This window comes from Amblyraja radiata, chromosome 18 (assembly GCF_010909765.2).
Source record: "Amblyraja radiata isolate CabotCenter1 chromosome 18, sAmbRad1.1.pri, whole genome shotgun sequence".
NCBI classification, from domain to species: Eukaryota; Metazoa; Chordata; class Chondrichthyes; order Rajiformes; family Rajidae; genus Amblyraja; species Amblyraja radiata.
In genome coordinates, this window is record NC_045973.1 from 48097400 (window position 1) to 48119973 (window position 22574).

The 22574-nt window shown below is 44.0% G+C and overlaps 1 protein-coding gene across 2 annotated transcripts in view; it reads right to left on the reverse strand.

Moving 5' to 3' along the window:
• Positions 1 to 20302, reverse strand: part of LOC116983506 (inter-alpha-trypsin inhibitor heavy chain H3-like) — a 103654-nt gene extending 83352 nt beyond the window's left edge. The window contains exons 1-4 of one of the 2 annotated variants that reach the window (XM_033037320.1): positions 20202 to 20302; positions 20053 to 20103; positions 19078 to 19107; positions 16844 to 17010 (exon numbers count right to left, since the gene is read on the reverse strand). In XM_033037320.1, coding sequence (XP_032893211.1) covers positions 16844 to 17010; positions 19078 to 19107; positions 20053 to 20103; positions 20202 to 20291 — 338 coding nt within the window. In that variant the 5' untranslated portion in view covers positions 20292 to 20302. The remainder of the gene's footprint in view (positions 1 to 16843; positions 17011 to 19077; positions 19108 to 20052; positions 20104 to 20201) is intronic. The other variant, XM_033037321.1, reaches the window with a different exon arrangement.
• Positions 20303 to 22574: the final 2272 nt, after the last annotated feature.

Below are 22574 nucleotides of genomic sequence, written 5' to 3' on the forward strand. Positions count from 1 at the left end.
AAGTTTGAAAGGCACTACTTACTGCAAATGGGGGCCTGAAGTTGAAAGTCACTACTTACTGCAAATGTTGGCTTGAGTGCTATGGCTTGGTTGAAAAGCACTACTTACTGCAAATGGTGGCATGCATTTGAAAGGCACTACTTACCGCAAATGGTGGCTTGGGAGCTTTGGCGTGAAGTTAAAAGGCACTACTTACTGCAAATGGCAGCTTGGGTGCTTTGGCTTGATGTTGAAAGGCACTACTTACAGCAAATGGTGGCTTGTGAGCTTTGGCTTGAAGTTGAAAGGCACTGCTTACAGCAAATGATGGCTTGGGTGCTTTGGCTTGAAGTTGAAAGGCACTACTTACTGCAAATGGTGGCTTGGGTGCTTTGGCTTGAAGTTGAAAGGCACTACATACTGCAAATGGTGGCATGGGTGCTTTGGCTTGAAGTTGAAAGGCACTACTTACTGGAAATGGTGGCTGGTGCTTTGGCTTGAAGTTGAAAGTCAATACTTACTGCCAATGGGGGCGTGATAGCGTTGGCTTGAAGTTGAAAGGCACTACTTACTTCAAATGGTGGCTTGGGTGCTTTGGCTTGAAGTTGAAAGGCACTACTTACTGCAAATGGTGGCTTGGGTGCTTTGGTTTGAAGTTGAAAGGCACTATTTACTGCAAACGGTGGCTTGAATTTGAAAGGCACTACTTACTTCAAATGGTGGCTTGCGTGCTTTGGCTTGAAGACGAGAGGCACTGCTTACTTGCAAATGGTGGCTTGGGTGCTTTGGCTTGGAGATGAGAGGCACTACTTACTGCAAATGGTGGCTTGAGTGCTTTGGCTTTAATTTGAAAGGCACTACTTACTGCAAATGGTGGCTTGGGTGCTTTGGCTTGAAGTTGAAAGGCACTATTTACTGCAAATGGTGGCATGAAGTTGAAAGGCACTACTTACTGCAAATGGTGGCGTGTGTGCTTTGGCATTAAGTTGAAAGACACTACAAACTGCAAATGGTGGCTTGGGTGCTTTGGCTTGAAGTTGAAAGGCACTACTTACTGCAAATGGTGACATGAAGTTGAAAGGCACTACTTATTGCAAATGGTGGCTTGGGTGCTTTGTCTTGAAGCCGAAAGGCACTGCTTACTGCAAATGGTGGCTTCGGTGCTTTGACTTGAAATTGAAAGGCACGATTTACTGCAAATGGTGGCTTGGGTGCTTTGGCTTGAAGTTGAAAGGCACTACCTACTGCAAATGGCGGGTTGGGTGCTTTGGCTTGAAGTTGAGAGGCACTACTTACTGCAAATGGTGTTATGGAGTTGAAAGGCACTACTTACTGCAAATGGTGGCATGCGGTGAAAAGTTACTACTTACTGCAAATGGTGGCTAGCGTGCTTTGGCTTGAAGATGAGAGGCACTACTTACTTGCAAATGGTGGCTTGGGTGCTTTGGCTTGGAGATGAGAGGCACTACTTACTGCAAATGGTGGCTAGAGTGCTTTGGTTTTAATTTGAAAGGCACTACTTACTGCAAATGATGGCTTGGGTGCTTTGGCTTGAAGTTGAAAGGCACTACGCTGCAAATGGTTGCTTGGGTGCTTTGGCTTGGAGTTGAAAGGCACTACTTACTGCAAATGGTGGCTTGCGTGCTTTGGCTTGAAGTTGAAAGGCACTACACTGCAAATGGTGGCTTGCGTGCTTTGGCTTGAAGTTGAGAGGCACTACTTACTGCAAATGTGCTGTCCCCTCCCCTTCCTTCACCCTCTAGCTGTCTCCTCCCACCCTCCCATCCGCCCGCCCTCGGGCTCCTCCTCCTCCCTTTTTCCTTCTTTCTTTCCCCACCCCCCATCAGTCTGAAGAAGGGTTTCGGCCCGAAACGTCGCCTATTTCCTTCGCTCCATAGATGCTGCTGCACCCGCTGAGTTTCTCCAGCAATTTTGTGTACCTTACTTACTGCAAATGGTGGCTTGGGTGCTTTGGCTTGAAGTTGAAAGGCACAACTTACTGCAAACGGTGGCGGGTGCTATGGCTTGAAGTTGATAGGCACTACTTACTGAAAATGGTGGCATGAAGTTGAAAGGCACTACTTACTGCAAATGGTGGCATGTAGTTAAAAGTTACTACTTACTGCAAATGGTGGCTTGCGTGCTTTGGCTTGAAGATGAGAGGCACAACTTACTGCTAATGGTGGCTTGGGTGCTATGGCTTGAAGTTGATAGGCACAACTTACTGCAAACGGTGGCGGGTGCTATGGCTTGAAGTTGATAGGCACTAACTGCAAATGGTGGCTTGGGTGCTTTGGCTTGAAGTTGAAAGGCACTACTTTCTGCAAATGGTGGCTTGGGTGCTTTGGCTTAAAGTTAAAAATCATTACTTACAGCAAATGGTGGCTTGGGTGCTTTGGTTTGAAGTTGAAAGGCACTACTTACTGCAAATGGTGGCTTGGGTGCTTTGGCTTGAAGTTGAAAGGCACTATGCAAATGGTTGCTTGGGTGCTTTGGCTTGGAGTTGAAAGGCACTACTTACTGCAATTGGTAGCTTGGGTGCTTTGGCTTGAAGTTGAAAGGCACTACACTGCAAATGGTGGCTTGGGTGCTTTGGCTTGAAGTTGAAAGTCACCACTTACTGCAAATGGTGGTTTGGGTACTTTCACTTGAAGTTGAAAGGCACTACTTACTGCAAATGATGGCATGAGGTTGAAAGGCACTACTTACTGCAAATGGTGGCTTGGGTGCTTTGGCTTGAAGTTGAAAGGCACTACTTACTGCAAATGGTGGCTTGGGAGCTTTGGCTTGAAGTTGAAAGGCACTATTTACTTCAAATGGTGGCTTGGATGCTTTGGCTTGAAGATGAAAGGCACTACTTACTGCAAATGGTGGCTTGGGTGCTTTGGCCTGAAGTTGAAAGGCACTAAGTGCAAATGATGGCTTGGGTGCTTTGGCTTGAAGTTGAAAGGCACAACTTACTGCAAATTGTGGCTTGGATGCTTTGGCCTGAAGTTGAAATGCACTACTTATACAAATGTTGGCATGAGGTTGAAAGGCACTACTTACTGCAAATGGTGGTTTGTATGCTTTGGCTTGAAGTTGAAAGGCACTACTTACTGCAAATGGTGGCTTGGGTGCTTTGGTTTGAAGTTGAAAGGCACGAGTTATTGCAAATGGTGGCATGGGTGCTTTGGCTTGAAGTTGAATGGCACTACATACAAATGGTGGCATGAGTTGAAAGGCACTACCTACTGCAAATGGCGGCTTGGGTGCTTTGGCTTGAAGTTGAGAGGCACTACTTACTGCAAATGGTGGCATGCAGTTAAAAGTTACTACTTACTGCAAATGGTGGCTTGCGTGCTTTGGCTTGAAGATGAGAGGCACTACTTACTTGCAAATGGTGGGTTGGGTGCTTTGGATTGGAGATGAGAGGCACTACTTACTGCAAATAGTGGCTTGAGTGCTTTGGCTTTAATTCGAAAGGCACTACTTACTGCAAATGGTGGCTTGGGTGCTTTGGCTTGAAGTTGAAAGGCACTACACTGCAAATGGTGGCTTGGGTGCTTTGGCTTGAAGATGAGAGGCACTACTTACTGCAAATGGTGGCTTGGGTGCTTTGGCTTGAAGATGAGAGGCACAACTTACTGCAAACGGTGGTGGGTGCTATGGCTTGAAGTTGATAGGCACTACTTACTGCAAATGGTGGAATGAAGTTGAAAGGCACTACTTACTGCAAATGGTGGCATGAAGTTAAAAGTTACTACTTAATGCAAATGGTGGCTTGCGTGCTTTGGCTTGAAGTTGAAAGGCACTACACTGCAAATGGTGGCTTGCGTGCTTTGGCTTGAAGATGAGAGGCACTACTTACTGCAAATGGTGGCTTGGGTGCTTTGGCTTGAAGATGAGAGGCACTACTTACTGCAAATGGTGGCTTGAGTGCTTTGGCTTGAAGTTGAAAGGCACAACTTACTGCAAATGGTGGCTTGCGTGCTTTGGCTTGAAGATGAGAGGCACTGCTTACTGCAAATGGTGGCTTGGGTGCTTTGGCTTGAAGATGAGAGGCACTACTTACTGCAAATGGTGGCTTGAGTGCTTTGGCTTGAAGATGAGAGGCACTACTTACTGCAAATGGTGGCTTGAGTGCTTTGGCTTGAAGTTGAAAGGCACAACTTACTGCAAACGGTGGCGGGTGCTATGGCTTGAAGTTGATAGGCACTACTTACTGCAAATGGTGGCTTGGGTGCTTTGGCTTGAAGTTGAAAGGCACTACTTTCTGCAAATGGTGGCTTGGGTGCTTTGGCTTGAAGTTGAAAGGCACTACTTTCTGCAAATGGTGGCTTGGGTGCTTTGGCTTGGAGTTGAAAGGCACTACTTACTGCAAATGGTGGCTTGGGTGCTTTGGCTTGAAGTTGAAAGGCACCACTTACTGCAAATGGTGGCTTGGGTGCTTTCACTTGAAGTTGAAAGGCACTACTTACTGCAAATGATCGCATGTAGTTGAAAGGCACTCCTTACTGCAAATGGTGGCTTGGGTGCTTTGGCTTGAAGTTGAAAGGCTACTTACTGCAAATGGTGGCTTGGGAGCTTTGGCTTGAAGTTGAAAGGCACTATTTAATTCAAATGGTGGCTTGGATGCTTTGGCTTGAAGTTGAAAGGCACTACTTACTGCAAATGGTGGCTTGGGTGCTTTGGCCTGAAGTTGAAATGCACTACTTATACAAATGTTGGCATGAAGTTGAAAGGCGCTACTTACTGCAAATGGTGGCTTGTATGCTTTGGCTTGAAGTTGAAAGGCACTACTTACTGCAAATGGTGGCTTGAGTGCTTTGGTTTGAAGTTTGAAAGGCACTACTTACTGCAAATGGGGGCCTGAAGTTGAAAGGCACTACTTACTGCAAATGGTGGCTTGGGTGCTTTGGCTTGAAGTTGAAAGGCACTAACTGCAAATGGTGTTTTGGGTGCTTTGGCTTGAAGTTAAAGGCACTACTTACTGCAAATGGTGACCTGAGGTTGAAAAGCGCTACGTACTGCAAATGGTGGCTTGGATGCTTTGGTTTGAAGTTGATAGACACTACTTACTGCAAATGGTGGCTTGAAGTTGAAAGGCACTACACTGCAAATAGTGGCTTGGGTGCTTTGGCTTGAAGTTGAAAGGCACCACTTACTGCAAATGGTGGCTTGGGTGCTTTGACTTGGTTGAAAGGCACTATTTACTGCAAATGGTGGCATGAAGTTGAAAGGCACTACTTACTGCAAATGGTGGCTTGGGTGTTTTGGCTTGAAGTTGAAAGGCACTACTTACTGCAAATGGTGGCTTGGGAGCTTTGGCTTGAAGTTGAAAGGCACTACTTACTGCAAATGGTGGCATGAAGTTGAAAGGATCAATTACTGCAAATGGTGGCTTGGGTACTTTGGGTTAAAGTTGAGAGGCACTACTTACTGCAAATGGTGGCATGAAGTTGAAAGGCACTACTTACTGCAAATGGTGGCATGGGTTCTTTGGCATTAAGTTGTAAGGCACTACAAACTGCAAATGGTGGCTTGGGTGCTTTCGCTTGAAGTTGAAAGGCACTACTTACTGCAAATGGTGACATGAAGTTGAAAGCACTACTTATTGCAAATGGTGGCTTGGGTGCTTTTTATTGAAGCTGAAAGGCACTACTTACTGCAAGTGGTGGCTTGGGTGCTTTGGCCTGAAGTTGAAAGGCACTACTTACTGCAAATGATGGCTTGGGTGCTTTGGCTTGAAGTTGAAAGGCACTACTTACTGCAAATGGTGGCTTAGGTTCTTTGGCCTGAAGTTGAAATGCACTACTTATACAAATGTTGGCATGAAATTGAAAGGCACTACTTACTGCAAATGGTGGCTTGATTGCTTTGGCTTGAAGTTGAAAGGCACTAATTACTGCAAATGGTCGCCTGAAGTTGAAAGGCACTACTTACTGCAAATGGTGGCTTGGGTGCTTTGGCTTGAAGTTGAAAGGCACCACTTACTGCAAATGGTGGCTTGGGTGCTTTGACTTGAAGTTGAAAGGCACTACTTACTGCAAATGATGGCATGAAGTTGAAAGGCACTGCTTACTGCAAATGTGGCTTGGGTGTTTTGGCTTGAAGTTGAAAGGCACTACTTACTGCAAATGGTGGCTTGGGAGCTTTGGCTTGAAGTTGAAAGGCACTACTTACTGCAAATCGTGGCATGAAGTTGAAAGGATCAATTACTGCAAATGGTGGCTTGGGTACTTTGGCTTGATGTTGAGAGGCACTACTTACTGCAAACGGTGACATGAAGTTGAAAGGCACTACTTACTGCAAATGGTAGCATTAAGTTAAAAGTTACTACTTTCTGCAAATGGTGGCGTGGGTGCTTTGGCATTAAGTTGAAAGGCACTACAAACTGCAAATGGTGGCTTGGGTGCTTTGGCTTGAAGTTGAAAGGCACTACTTACTGCAAATGGTGACATGAAGTTGAAAGGCACTACTTATTGCAAATGGTGGCTTGGGTGCTTTGTCTTGAAGCTGAAAGGCACTACTTACTGCAAATGGTCGCTTCGGTGCTTTGACTTGAAATTGAAAGGCCCTACTTACTGCATATGGTGGCTTGGGTGCTTTGGTTTGAAGTTGAAAGGCACTACTTACTGCAAATGGTGGCATGGGCGCTTTGGCTTGAAGTTGAATGGCACTACATACAAATGGTGGCATGAAGTTGAAAGGCACTACCTACTGCAAATGGCGGCTTGGGTGCTTTGTCTTGAAGTTGAGAGGCACTACTTACTGCAAATGGTGGCATGTAGTTGAAAGGCACTACTTACTGCAAATGGTGGCTTGGGTGCTTTGGCTTGAAGTTAAAAGGCACTACTTACTGCAAATGGTGGCTTGGGAGCTTTGGCTTGAAGTTGAAAGGCACTATTTACCTCAAATGGTGGCTTGGGTGCTTTGGCTTGAAGTTGAAAGGCACTACTTACTGCAAATGGTGGCTTGGATGCTTTGGCCTGAAGTTGAAAGGCACTACTTACTGCAAATGGTGGCTTGGGTGCTTTGGCTTGAAGATGAAAGGCACTACTTACTGCAAATGGTGGCTTGGGTGCTTTGGCCTGAAGTTGAAAGGCACTACTTACTGCAAATGGTGACATGAAGTTGAAAGGATCAATTACTGCAAATGGTGACTTGGGTACTTTGGCTTGAAGTTGAGAGGCACTACTTAATGCAAATGGTGGCTTGGGTGCTTTGGCTTGAAGTTGAATGGCACTACTTATACAAATGGTGGCATGAAGTTGAAAGGCACTGCCTACTGCAAATGGCGGCTTGGGTGCTTTGGCTTGAAGTTGAAAGGCACAACTTACTGCAAACGGTGGCGGGAGCTATGGCTTGAAGTTGATAGGCACTACTTACTGCAAATGGTGGCTTGGGTGCTTTGGCTTGAAGTTGAAAGGCACTACTTACTGCAAATGGTGGCTTGGGTGCTTTGGCTTAAAGTTAAAAATCATTACTTACAGCAAATGGTGGCTTGGGTGCTTTGGTTTGAAGTTGAAAGGCACTAACTGCAAATGGTGGCTTGAGTGCTTTGGCTTTAATTTGAAAGGCACTACTTACTGCAAATGGTGGCTTGGGTGCTTTGGCTTGAAGTTAAAAGGCGCTACACTGCAAATGGTTGCTTGGGTGCTTTGGCTTGGAGTTGAAAGGCACTACTTACTGCAATTGGTGGCTTGGGAGCTTTGGCTTGAAGTTGAATGGCACTACTTATACAAATGGTGGCATGTAGTTGAAAGGCACTAACTATTGCAAATGGCGGCTTGGGTGCTTTGGCTTGAAGTTGAGAGGCACTACTTACTGCAAATAGTGGCATGAAGTTGAAAGGCAGTATACTTACTGCAAATGGTGGCATGAGGTTAAAAGTTACTATTTACTGCAAATGGTGGCTTGCGTGCTTTGGCTGGAAGATGAGAGGCACTTACTGCAATTGGTGGCTTGCGTGCTTTGGCTGGAAGATGAGAGGCACTTACTGCAAATGGTGGCTTGGGTGCTTTGGCTTGAAGATGAGAGGCACTACTTACTGCAAATGGTGGCTTGGGTGCTTTGGCTTGAAGTTGAAAGGCACAAATTACTGCATACGGTGGCGGGTGCAATGGCTTGAAGTTGATAGGCACTACTTATTGCAAATGGTGGCTTGGGTGCTTTGGCTTAAATTTAAAAATCATTACTTAACGCAAATGGTGGCTTGGATGCTTTGGTTTGAAGTTGAAAGACACTAACTGCAAATGGTAGCTTTAGTGCTTTGGCTTTAATTTGAAAGGCACTACTTACTGCAAATGGTGGCTTGGGTGCTTTGGCTTGAAGTTGAAAGGCACTACACTGCAAATGGTTGCTTGTGTGCTTTGGCTTGAAGTTGAAAGGCACTACTTTCTGCAAATGATGGCATGAAGTTCAAAGGCACTACTTACTGCAAATGGTGGCTTGGGTGCTTTGGCGTGAAGTTGAAAGGCACTACTTACTGCAAATGGTGGCTTGGGAGCTTTGGCTTGAAGTTGAAAGGCACTACTTGCTGCAAATGGTGGCTTGGGTGCTTTGGTTTGAAGTTGAAATGCACTACTTATACAAATGTTGGCATGACGTTGAAAGGCACTACTTACTGCAAATGGTGGCTTGATTGCTTTGGCTTGAAGTTGAAAGGCACTACTTGCTGCAAATGGTGGCTTGGGTGCTTTGGTTTGAAGTTGAAAGGCACTACTTACTGCAAATGGTGGCCTGAAGTTGATAGGCACTACTTACTGCAAATGGTGGCTTGTGAGCTTTGGCTTGAAGTTGAAAGGCACTACTTACTGCAAATGGTGGCATGAAGTTGAAAGGATCAATTACTGCAAATGGTGGCTTGGGCACTTTGGCTTGAAGTTGAGAGGCACAACTTACTGCAAATGGTGGCTTGGGTGCTTTGGCTTGAAGTTGAATGGCACTACTTATACAAATGGTGGCATGAAGTTGAAAGGCACTACCTACTGCAAATGGCGGCTTGGCTGCTTTGGCTTGAAGTTGAGAGGCACTACTTACTGCAAATGGTGGCATGATGTTGAAAGGCACTACTTACTGCAAATGGTGGCATGTAGTTAAAAGTTACTATTTACTGCAAATGGTGGCTTGCGTGCTTTGGCTTGAAGATGAGAGGCACTACTTATACAAATGTTGGCATGACGTTGAAAGGCACTACTTACTGCAAATGGTGGCTTGATTGCTTTGGCTTGAAGTTGAAAGGCACTACTTGCTGCAAATGGTGGCTTGGGTGCTTTGGTTTGAAGTTGAAAGGCACTACTTACTGCAAATGGTGCCCTGAAGTTGAAAGGCACTACTTACTGCAAATGGTGGCATGCAGTTGAAAGGATCAATTACTGCAAATGTTGGCTTGGGTACTTTGGCTTGAAGTTGAGAGGCACTACTTACTGCAAATGGTGGCTTGGGTGCTTTGGCTTGAAGTTGAATGGCACTACTTATACAAATGGTGGCATGAAGTTGAAAGGCACTACCTACTGCAAATGGCGGCTTGGCTGCTTTGGCTTGAAGTTGAGAGGCACTACTTACTGCAAATGGTTGCATGATGTTGAAAGGCACTACTTACTGCAAATGGTGGCATGTAGTTAAAAGTTACTATTTACTGCAAATGGTGGCTTGCGTGCTTTGGCTTGAAGATGAGAGGCACTACTTATACAAATGTTGGCATGACGTTGAAAGGCACTACTTGCTGCAAATGGTGGCTTGGGTGCTTTGGTTTGAAGTTGAAAGGCACTACTTACTGCAAATGGTGCCCTGAAGTTGAAAGGCACTACTTACTGCAAATGGTGACTTGTGAGATTTGGCTTGAAGTTGAAAGGCACTACTTATACAAATGGTGGCATGAAGTTGAAAGGATCAATTACTGCAAATGGCGGCTTGGCTGCTTTGGCTTGAAGTTGAGAGGCACTACTTACTGCAAGTGGTGGCATGAAGTTGAAAGGCACTACTTACTGCAAATGGTGGCATGAGTTAAAAGTTACTATTTACTACAAATGGTGGCTTGCGTGCTTTGGCTTGAAGATGAGAGGCACTACTTACTGCAAATGGTGGCTTGGGTGCTTTGGCTTGATCATGAGAGGCACTACTTACTGCAAATGGTGGCTTGGGTGCTTTGGCTTGAAGTTGAAAGGCACAAATTACTGCATACGGTGGCGGGTGCTATGGCTTGAAGTTGATAGGCACTACTTACTGCAAATGGTGGCTTGGGTGCTTTGGCTTAAAGTTAAAAATCATTACTTAACGCAAATGGTGGCTTGGGTGCTTTGGTTTGAAGTTGAAAGGCACTAACTGCAAATGGTGGCTTTAGTGCTTTGGCTTTAATTTGAAAGGCACTACTTACTGCAAATGGTGGCTTGGGTGCTTTGGCTTGAAGTTGAAAGGCACTACACTGCAAATGGTTGCTTGTGTGCTTTGGCTTGGAGTTGAAAGGCACTACTTACTGCAAATTGTAGCTTAGGTGTTTGGCTTGAAGTTGAAAGGCACTACACTGCAAATGGTGGCTTGAGTGCTTTGGCTTGAAGTTGAAAGGCACCACTTACTGCAAATGGTGGCTTGGGTGCTTTGACTTGAAGTTGAAAGGCATCACTTACTGCAAATGATGGCATGAAGTTCAAAGGCACTACTTACTGCAAATGGTGGCTTGGGTGCTTTGGCTTGAAGTTGAAAGGCACTACTTACTGCAAATGGTGGCTTGGGAGCTTTGGCTTGAAGTTGAATGGCACTACTTACTTCAAATGATGGCTTGGGTGCTTTGGCTTGAAGTTGAAAGGCACTACTTGCTGCAAATGGTGGCTTGGGTGCTTTGGTTTGAAGTTGAAATGCACTACTTATACAAATGTTGGCATGACGTTGAAAGGCACTACTTACTGCAAATGGTGGCTTGATTGCTTTGGCTTGAAGTTGAAAGGCACTACTTGCTGCAAATGGTGGCTTGGGTGCTTTGGTTTGAAGTTGAAAGGCACTACTTACTGCAAATGGTGGCCTGAAGTTGATAGGCACTACTTACTGCAAATGGTGGCTTGTGAGCTTTGGCTTGAAGTTGAAAGGCACTACTTACTGCAAATGGTGGCATGAAGTTGAAAGGATCAATTACTGCAAATGGTGGCTTGGGTACTTTGGCTTGAAGTTGAGAGGCACTACTTACTGCAAATGGTGGCTTGGGTGCTTTGGCTTGAAGTTGAATGGCACTACTTATACAAATGGTGGCATGAAGTTGAAAGGCACTACCTACTGCAAATGGCGGCTTGGCTGCTTTGGCTTGAAGTTGAGAGGCACTACTTACTGCAAATGGTGGCATGATGTTGAAAGGCACTACTTACTGCAAATGGTGGCATGTAGTTAAAAGTTACTATTTACTGCAAATGGTGGCTTGCGTGCTTTGGCTTGAAGATGAGAGGCACTACATACAAATGTTGGCATGACGTTGAAAGGCACTGCTTACTGCAAATGGTGGCTTGATTGCTTTGGCTTGAAGTTGAAAGGCACTACTTGCTGCAAATGGTGGCTTGGGTGCTTTGGTTTGAAGTTGAAAGGCACTACTTACTGCAAATGGTGGCCTGAAGTTATAAGGCACTACTTACTGCAAATGGTGACTTGTGAGATTTGGCTTGAAGTTGAAAGGCACTACTTTCTGCAAATGGTGGCATGCAGTTGAAAGGATCAATTACTGCAAATGTTGGCTTGGGTACTTTGGCTTGAAGTTGAGAGGCACTACTTACTGCAAATGGTGGCTTGGGTGCTTTGGCTTGAAGTTGAATGGCACTACTTATACAAATGGTGGCATGAAGTTGAAAGGCACTACCTACTGCAAATGGCGGCTTGGCTGCTTTGGCTTAAAGTTGAGAGGCACTACTTACTGCAAATGGTGGCATGAAGTTGAAAGGCACTACTTACTGCAAATGGTGGCTTGGGTGCTTTGGCTTGAAGATGAAAGGCACATATTACTGCAAACGGTGGCGGGCGCTATGGCTTGAAGTTGATAGGCACTACTTACTGCAAATGGTGGCTTGGGTGCTTTGGCTTAAAGTTAAAAATCATTACTTAACGCAAATGGTGGCTTGGGTGCTTTGGTTTGAAGTTGAAAGGCACTAACTGCAAATGGTGGCTTTAGTGCTTTGGCTTTAATTTGAAAGGCACTACTTACTGCAAATGGTGGCTTGGGTGCTTTGGCTTGAAGTTGAAAGGCACTACACTGCAAATGGTTGCTTGGGTGCTTTGGCTTGGAGTTGAAAGGCACTACTTACTGCAAATTGTAGCTTGGGTGCTTTGGCTTGAAGTTGAAAGGCACTACACTGCAAATGGTGGCTTGAGTGCTTTGGCTTGAAGTTGAAAGGCACCACTTTCTGCAAATGGTGGCTTGGGTGCTTTGAATTGAAGTTGAAAGGCACTACTTACTGCAAATGGTGGCTTGGGAGCTTTGGCTTGAAGTTGAAAGGCACTACTTACTTCAAATGATGGCGTGGGTGCTTTGGCTTGAAGTTGAAAGGCACTACTTACTGCAAATGGTGGCTTGGGTACTTTGGCTTGAAGTTGAGAGGCACTACTTACTGCAAATGGTGGCTTGGGTGCTTTGGCTTGAAGTTGAATGGCACTACTTATACAAATGGTGGCATGAAGTTGAAAGGCACTACCTACTGCAAATGGCGGCTTGGATGCTTTGGCTTGAAGTTGAGAGGTACTACTTACTGCAAATGGTGGCATGAAGTTGAAAGGCACTACTTACTGCAAATGGTGGCATGAGGTTAAAAGTTACTATTTACTGCAAATGGTGGCTTGCGTGCTTTGGCTTGAAGATGAGAGGCACTACTTTCTGCAAATGGTGGCTTGGGTGCTTTGGCTTGAAGTTGAAAGGCACATATTACTGCAAACGGTGGCGGGCGCTATGGCTTGAAGTTGAAAGGCACTAACTGCAAATGGTGGCTTTAGTGCTTTGGCTTTAATTTGAAAGGCACTACTTACTGCAAATGGTGGCTTGGGTGCTTTGGCTTGAAGTTGAAAGGCACTACACTGCAAATGGTTGCTTGGGTGCTTTGGCTTGGAGTTGAAAGGCACTACTTACTGCAAATTGTAGCTTGGGTGCTTTGGCTTGAAGTTGAAAGGCACTACACTGCAAATGGTGGCTTGAGTGCTTTGGCTTGAAGTTGAAAGGCACCACTTACTGCAAATGGTGGCTTGAGTGCTTTGAATTGAAGTTGAAAGGCACTACTTACTGCAAATGATGGCATGAGTTGAAAGGCCCTACTTACTGCAAATGGTGGCTTGGGTGCTTTGGCTTGAAGTTGAAAGGCACTACTTACTGCAAATGGTGGCTTGGAAGCTTTGGCTTGAAGTTGAAAGGCACTACTTACTTCAAATGATGGCGTGGGTGCTTTGGCTTGAAGTTGAAAGGCACTACTTACTGCAAATGGTGGCTTGGGTGCTTTGGCTTGAAGTTGAAATGCACTACTTATACAAATGTTGGCATGCAGTTGAAAGGCACTACTTACTGCAAATGGTGGCTTGATTGCTTTGGCTTGAAGTTGAAAGGCACTACTTGCTGCAAATGGTGGCCTGAAGTTGAAAGGCACTACTTACTGCAAATGGTGACTTGAGTGCTTTGACTTGAAGTTGAAAGGCACTAACTGCAAATGGTGTTTTGGGTGCTTTGGCTTGAAGTTGAAAGGCACTACTTACTGCAAATGGTGGCCTGAAGTTGAAAGGCACTACTTACTGCAAATGGTGGCTTGGGTGCTTTGGTTTGAATTTGATAGGCAATACTTACTGCAAATGGTGGCTTGAAGTTGAAAGGCACTACACTGCAAATGGTGGCTTGGGTGCTTTGGCTTGAAGTTGAAAGGCACTACTTACTGCAAATGGTGGCTTGGGTGCTTTGGTTTGAAGTTGAAAGGCACTACTTACTGCAAATGGTGGCCTGAAGTTGAAAGGCACTACTTACTGCAAATGGTGGCTTGGGTGCTTTGGCTTGCAGTTGAAAGGCACTAACTGCAAATGTTGTTTTGGGTGCTTTGGCTTGAAGCTGATAGGCACTACTTACTGCAAATGGTGACTTGGGTGCTTTGGCTTGAAGTTGAAAGGCATTACTTACCGCAAATGGTGGCTTGGGTGCTTTGGCTTGAAGTTGAAAGGCACTACTTACTGCAAATGGTAGCTTGAGTGCTTTGACTTGAAGTTGAAAGGCACTACACTGCAAATGGTGGCTTGGGTGCTTTGGCTTGAAGTGGAAATGCACCACTTATTGCAAATGGTGGCTTGGGTGGTTTGGCTTGAAGTTGAAAGGCACTACTTACTGTATATTGATTTTGGATAAAACGCTACTACTTACTGCTGTGATTTTTGGCCATCTTACTCAGGCCCCCTCTGCTGAGCAGGTGCAGAGAATTCTTCCCATCAATTAAAAATAAAAATGTTATCAGTGTTTAAAAAATGTTGAGAATCTCTCTCCTGTCAATCACGCCATGAAAGCCACACCTTTTCCGGTTGGTGGAGGAGGGGTTATAAAACCTGGATGTGTGGGTGTGGCTCAGTCTCTGTGTGATGGGGGAGGGAGAGGTCACGACTCTGTCTGAGCTGTGAATCAACTGAACACACTGAATGACTACTGAACTGTGAGTTTGGTGTTTTGTGTGGTTTTATGGTGGTTGCACCCTGCATGAAATGGTATGAAGCTGCATTTGAATTTGGTGGCCTTGCACCCTGCTTGAAATGGAATGAAACTGCACTTGAATTTTGTGGCCTTGCACCCTGCTTGAAGTGGAATGAAACTGCACTTGAATTTGGCGGCCTTGGATCCAGCTTGAAGTGGTATGAAACTGCACTTGAATTTGGTGGCCTTGCACCCTGCTTGATAAGGAATTGAAGGAATAGTCATGAGTCAACTACCAGCCCACCAGCCGTTAGTGAGCTGCCAGCAGATCAGGCTTGAGGGACTGAGCTGCCACCCCAAGAACCCATACCAGCACTCCAGAAAGCCCCCCCCACTGGTCACCAATATTGGAATTGGTGGAGAGGTGGAATATTGCGTCAGGGGACTAGCCCTCCCGTGTGAACATGGGACCCAACGGGTCCCACTTAGTCTAGTTTATACTATAATTCTGTGTTTACATGTGAATTATAGCCCCTTTCCTAGAACAGAATGCTACATGTGCACTGTTCAGAAAACTCAGGACCCTTTTTATATTGCACAGAATTACAAAGGGGAGGTCACATTCTATGCAGAAAAGAGGATTAAATTTGGAATCAATCTGCACCGAGTTCATTTAGTCAGAGTAATCCAGTGGTGAATTCACAATTGGAAAAACATTAATACATTACAGTAGGTTCACACCTTTACGTACTACCTATTGCCCTGCCTCTGAGGAGAAAGCACAGTAGCCACTGGCTGCTAAAGGTCAGGCCATGCATCAGCTTACATATGAGCCTTTGGTAGTGACTTTTTGAGGGTCTTGCAGGAGAGGAGTTGTAAATACTGCAGCTTCGCGGGGCCTCGCGGCAATGGCGGTGGGGCCTCGTGAGTCAACCCGCGGTCGGCGGTTGATGAGGGCATGGGGAACCGCCATGAGGGGGGGAGGGAAGGGCAATGGAGGACCTGGTGTGGGGGGACCAACATATGGGGGGGGGGGGGAGGGGGAGATCAAAGGAGGAGCCTGTGGGGGTACTTAGTAACTTTGTCAGCGCCGTCTATGTGGCGACTATTTGCACACCTTGGGTACACAAGCAAAGAATTTCACTGTGCGTTGTCACATGCAACAAAAAAGTATCCATTCCACTTCCGTGCGATATCTGGAGCAGCATTCCTCATGATCCTAACTCCACATGAAAAAATGTCCTTGACAATCTGTTCTGCCTCTTTATCGTTCCAGAATGCTGCCACTGTTGCTTTATAGCTCAGGCATCACTTAAATTGCAGTCAAGGTCCTTTGGAAGGAAACCGGACCTGATTTCCATAGAGGTTTGAGAATTTGGATGCAGAGGGCTAGAGAGTAGCAGATTTTGACAGTAACTGTGCTACTCAGCTTTAACCATTCACACACACAAATGTTGCCTGACTTTTATCCCTAGTATCTGGACGTGCTTGCTGCAGCCTCTCTCAGTTTTTCTTCTCTTCTCAGATTAACTTTGGCTATGTTTTTTCAGGCTTTTATTATTTTCCCAACCAAAACCAGAGCTGAACACCACATCAATCATTTCGCTGATCAATCTAAGTAGGCGATAAAGATTAGTTTCCCACAGAGGAGCCCTTTTATGTTAACTGGTGCGCTACAATGACAAGAAATGCATTATCCCCTTTGGTCTATCTATTGTACTTGTATCTGACAATTGTATTAGAGTCATAGAGTGATACAGTATGAAAGCAGGCTCTTCAGCTCAACTTGCCCACACCAACCAACATGTCCCATCTACACTAGAATCACTTGCCTGCGTTTGGCCCATTTCCCTCTAAACCTGTCATGTGCAAGTACCTGTTCAAATTTTCATAAACATTGCGATAGTACCTGCCTCAACTACTTCCTCTAGCAGCTCGTTCCATACACCCACCAACCTTTGTGTGAAAAGGTTCCCCCCTCAGGTTCCTATTAAATCTTTCCCCCCTCACTTTAACCTCTGATTTTCAATTCCCCACCTCTGGGTAACAGACTCGTCCGCCCGATCTATTCCTCTCAAAATGTTGTACACCTCTATAAGCTCAACCCTCATTTTCCTGCACTCCAAGAAATTGATGTATAGAATTATCTGATCTAAATGGATAGCAGCGAAATAAAGTTTCTCACTAAACCTCAATACACGTAACAATAATAAACCTAAATCTAAATAATTATTTAGAGGGAATAATGCAGCTGATACGTACATGCTGAAGTTGCTGATGAAGGCCGTTTTGGGCAGCTCGATCTCAAAGAAGGCTTCCTTCGATACATTAGCTCGATTCACCACTCGGCTAATTATCACATTGTGAGCAAATCGAGACATGACTTTGGAATCAATCTTCATGCTGTAGATTTCAAGCTCCCTCAGAGGCTGGAGGAAATGAAGGGGGAATGTTTCAATGAGCACTGACTGAGGAAACAAACTAAAATAGTAAGAGAAAATATCAGAGTTGTATTAGTGCTGGGCATCGTAAACATTACCCTTTTACAGAGCACCCAATTTCACTGAATTTGGGGTTAGGATGACCACACTCACCAGAGATATAGTCATTGAGTCAACATCACGGACACAGGCCCTTTGGCCCAACGTCCATGCCAACGGAGATGCCCCATCTAATCCAATCCCATTCTCCTGCATTGGATCATTATCATTCCAGATATTTCCAATCCATCTTGAAAATGCCTGGACTTAGTGTTGTGGTTTCCCAGTGGAAGTTTACATTGGGAACCCAAGTCCATTTCTGATGACAAAACGGTGGAAGGCATCAAGGACTTCAGTGTTGGGATCTCATTGTGTTGTTGGACAAGGGGTGGGATTGGGTAGTGGGGGGAGTGGCAGGTGTTAGGATACACCACAGCCACACAAACAAAACCTTGTTTAGGCAGTTGCCAAAGATGTCAACAATCTGAATGCTTCTGACTTTAAGAATCATTCCAAAACTGTTAAAAACTGTTAAACACTTATGTAAACTATCACAGCCTATTTCAACAATCACAAACAAAATGTAACAAGTTAGACAGGGTAGCGAAGAAGACTTTTGGCTCATTTGCTTTCATCAGTCAGGGAACTGTGTATAGAAATTAGGACATTATGGTACAGTTGAATAAGACATTGGTGAAACTTCACTCGGAGTATCATGTTCAGTTTTGGTCACCCTGAAGAGTGTCATTAAGCTGGAAAGTGTCCAGAGAAGATGCACAAGGATGTTGCCAGGACTCAAGGGCCTGAGCTAGAGGAAGAGATTGGGCAAGCTAGGACTTTATTCCTGGGAGTGCAGGAGGCTGAGGGGTGACCTTATAGAGGGTGTATAAAATCATGAGGGGGATAGGGTAAATGCACAGCGTCCTTTTTTGACCCAGGGCAGGAGAGTCAAAAACTAGAGGGCATAAATTTAAAGTGAGAGGGGAAAGATTTAATAGGAACCTGAGGGTCAACTTGTTTACAATGAATGTGGTGGATATATGGTACGAGCTGCCAGAAGAAGTAGTTGAGGCATGTACAATAACAACATTTATATACATTTGGACAGGTACATTAATAGTTTAGCTTAGAGATACTGTGTGGAAACAGGCCCTTCAGCCCACTGACCAGCGATCACTGCACATTAACACTATCCTACACCGCTAGGGCCAATTTACATTCATACCAAGCCAATTAACCTACAAACCTGTACGTCTTTGGAATGTGGGAGTAAACCGAATATATCTCAATGAAAATCCACGCGGTCGCGGGGAGAACGTACAAACTCTATACAATCAGCACCCGCAGTCGGGATCGAACCCTGGTCTCCGGCGCTGTAAGTTTTATAAGGCAGCAACTTTACCTTTGGAAATGTTGGAAATGTTTAGAGAGACATGGCCCAAACACGAGTAAATGGGACTAGCTTAGATGAGAAATTATGGTCGGCATGGGCGAGTTGGGTCAACGGCTCTGTTTCCATACTGTATGATTCTATGACTCCTGTCTAAGGTATCCATTGATGAGGTTAGTCTCGTTCTGTGAAATTAATATAAATGCTATCTCCACAGTAGGTCCAATTTGTTTTCATGGCAAGTTCAGAAGTAAGTGCAGGACCAGCTGCCCGATTTTTGTCCCCCCTCTGGATTGCATGTGGAGCCCAGCATTGTAGCTTTTTGACAGCCACAGGTGAACATTTGACTGCAAATCCAAGCCATCTGGATTTGCAAAAAAATCCCAATTTGCTGACAGTAATGCAGTGAATTTTTGACATTTCTCTGCAAGCTTTTTATTATAAATTGGCGTAAAGTATGAATGATATCCCCGAGATATATCTTACAATTCATTGAATCGTCAAAACCAACCTATCAAAAATCTTCTCCAGAGACAACAGCAAATTAACCACATAGCTAAAAACCATCCCGTGATGAAATATTACTCATATAAATAGTTAAATATTATCGCAAGATTCAAACGTACTTCTGTGCCATGAGTGTCGATACTTCTCTTCTGTTTTCAACCAAGAAAATAAAAATCAGTGTTATAATATTTCAGTATTCACATAAATTATACAAATAGTATAAAAAATTAAATTAAATTCCAAAGAAAAACAAATCACCATTTCTTCTCTCCCTTGTGAAGTAGAATTATGAATAGTGATGTTTGATATGATCTCCCAGGATACAATTTTATTGTATAAAAATTATTTTGAAATTATAAACAAAAATAAGAAATTATAAATACACATTGGTTAAATTTTGAATGAATTTGCATTTTTTTTTTGAAATCTTATAAATGTTTTATTAATGGGAAAGTTGCACTATTAATCACAAAAAATATTGCACCTTAAATTTATAACATTGCCCACAATGTGACCATGATCTGAGCACAACATTTTTGGAGTGTCCGTAGAGCTATAGTACTATACATAGGAGCTGAGATGTATATGCACAATAACAATGATGCTACTATTAATTAGTGAATATTATAATTGACACATGACACTACACTTGCGCTAAATAATTTGCAATAATTGATCCTTTAATGCAAAGCTGTTCACTAGCAAAAAATAGATGGAAAGCAGTGTATAACTCCCGCCAACTTGAAGCAGTACACATCATTACAGCACTAGACTGGTTTATGCATTGCAATTCAATCAGGGTTATTAAAGCTGCCTTTAATTTACTAATGCACCCATTCATTTGAATTCCCTACTCCCAACGAAATGTTGAATTGTGTCATTGTTAGAATTAATGGGTGCAAGGTATAAGAAACTCATTTCTGTTGAGCGATTTGTAAATAGTGACAGAAGAGGATATCGAGTAATACGATTAGTTCTGCAAATGCTCAGGCATTTGAAGGACGTAATAAGTGATCAACTCTTTTACTTGTAACCATTTTGCAGTGATTAAATGGAGCATAATGATTTACATGCGTGCATTTTCTGCTTCATACCTTCAATGTTCTCGGACCAAGAATATTTGTCCGAGTATCGACATAATCATTCTGCATAAATTAAAGACAAAAGTTTAAATGTTAATTTAACACATTAGCACACGTTACTCCCTCCCGTATCTTTGTTTTAGTGGTAAGTCATACATTACCTGAGGCTGCTCTGATTCGGTTAAAATGAATTCAGAAGATATTAATATTGGAATAGAAATTAGCAAAAGGAAGGACAACATTGTTTCCATTTTCAATAAAGCGTGTTGTCAAACAAGTTGCAGGGAGCCTGGTTTTATTCTGAGATCTGTTAATAAGTAATCGTTGCATTGATCCTACTCCTACAATGAATACATATTGCTGACCCACTAGTTTATGCAATACAATCAGCACTTTTAAAGCAAACACAGATGTTTCAAACAAATTGTGCAACCTGACTCGTCCAAAGAATAGTCTGTACAATCCACTGAATTATTTAAGTTACAGAGACCTATACTTCGTTAGGTCCTGCCCATGAAATGACTCTCAAAATAGTAGGTGTAGGAAGGAACTGCAGATGCTGGTTTACACTGAAGATAGACACAAAATGCTGGAGTAACTCAGCCGGGCAGGCAGCATCTCTGGAGAGAAGGAATAAATGGGTGATGTTTTGGGTCGAGACCCTTCTTCAGACTGATCTTTGATCAGACTGATCTGTGAAAGAGGTGATTGGTTCAGGAATTGAATAGCAGTGGGGAATAAGTTATTCATAAGTCTGGATGTCTGAAGTATCCAGTTCCTGTATCTTCAGGTAATGTCCAAGGTGACAGGGATCCTTGGTAATACTACCAGTCTTCCTGAAGAACAAAATGTTGGAGTAACTCAACGGGTCAGGGAACATCTCTGGAGCACATGGATATGCAGTGAGATCCTTGTTTAGACTGATTGTGATGGGGAGTGGGGGATGGAAAATATGCTGGAAAAGAGGAGGGTGGGACAAAGCTTGACAAGCTATAGGTGGATACAGATGAGGGAGGCTTTTGATAAGCAGATGGATGAACAAAGGCCAGAGATGAAAAGACAGAAGGCCACAGTCATTGTCACCCTGAACGTCAGATCATTGATCTGCAGCATGCTTCCCATTTTGCTGCAGAACCCATCAATAGGAAATCAATGCCATTCTCTGCCTTTGTAAAAAGGACTCTAATCTTTGTCTTGGACTTTTACCATCAGGCAGAGAGAGTACATGGATTTGCATGGATTGCAGGCTTTCCAAAGATTCAGAGAGTGATAGTTTCCATCTGGCTGGAACTCAACAAGATTTAGCGGTAGTGAAGAAACAAGGAACTGCAGATGCTGGTTTACAAAGAAAAAAACACAAAGTGCTGGAGAAACTCAGCGGGTCAGGCAGCATCACTGGAGCATATGATCAGTGAAGTTTTGGGTTGAAACCCTTCTTCAGACTGGTTGTACAAGTCTGTGCAGATGGCCAATTTAGGCAACAGTTAGGCACAGTCTAAACGGAGCTGCTGTTCAAAGCCAGCTAGAAAACCTCTTAGTGGAAGTTCTGAATGCAAGCAAACATATTAGGAGCTGGAGCTGGAGCCTCTTGAACCTATTCTGCCATTTAATCAGATTATGGCTGATATGGATATAATATCAACTCGGCCTTCCTGACTCATCCCAATACACTTTAACCCTCTGGGTTTCCGTAATCTATCTCCATCTGCTTTAAATATATTCAAAAAAGCTACTTCCACGGTAATTCTATAAGCACTGATGACCATCTGAGAGAAAAAAAAACATTGCCTCATCTCTGCCTTAATGGCCTGTCCCACTTTCACGACCTAATTCACGACCTCTGCCGAGTTTGCCCTTGACTCATACTCGCAGAATGGTCGTCACAAGGTCATAGATAGGTCGTAGCAGGCCGTGATGCTAGTTGTAGGTACTCGTGGCATCAAATAGGTCGGGATTTTTTTTCTAGCATGATGAAATGTCCACGAGTAAAAAAGGTCATGAATTAGATCGTTTAAGTGGGACAGGCCCTTTAAATAGTTCACTCTTTATTTTTAACAGTGTTCCTCTACTTCTAAATGTTCTCATAAGAGAAAACATTCTGTCCACATCCACAATGTTAAGATCTTTCAGGATCTTATACAATATTTTTCAATCTAGACATGTCTTGCTCCTCTGAACTAAATAGTTAAGAAGATTAACAGAATTAATCTGTTGTCCTTTCAGTGGTAGTTTATCCTATGTGATGTTTTGCACTTTTATCATGTATAGGTGTAATGGGAAAACTTCTTGGTTCTTCAACATTGCGAAAGGTAGATGAATGGGTATCATTCTGACATTAGTCTGGCAATAATAGGGCAGCACAGTAGCGCAGCGGTAGAGTTGCTGCCTTACAGCGCCAAAGACTCAGGTTCGATCCTGACTACGGGTGTGATTTGTATGGAGTTTGTACGTTCTCCCTGTGACCACGTGGGTTTTCTCTGGGTGCTCCGGTTTCCTCCCACGTCAAAGACATGCAGGTTTGTCGGTTCATTAGA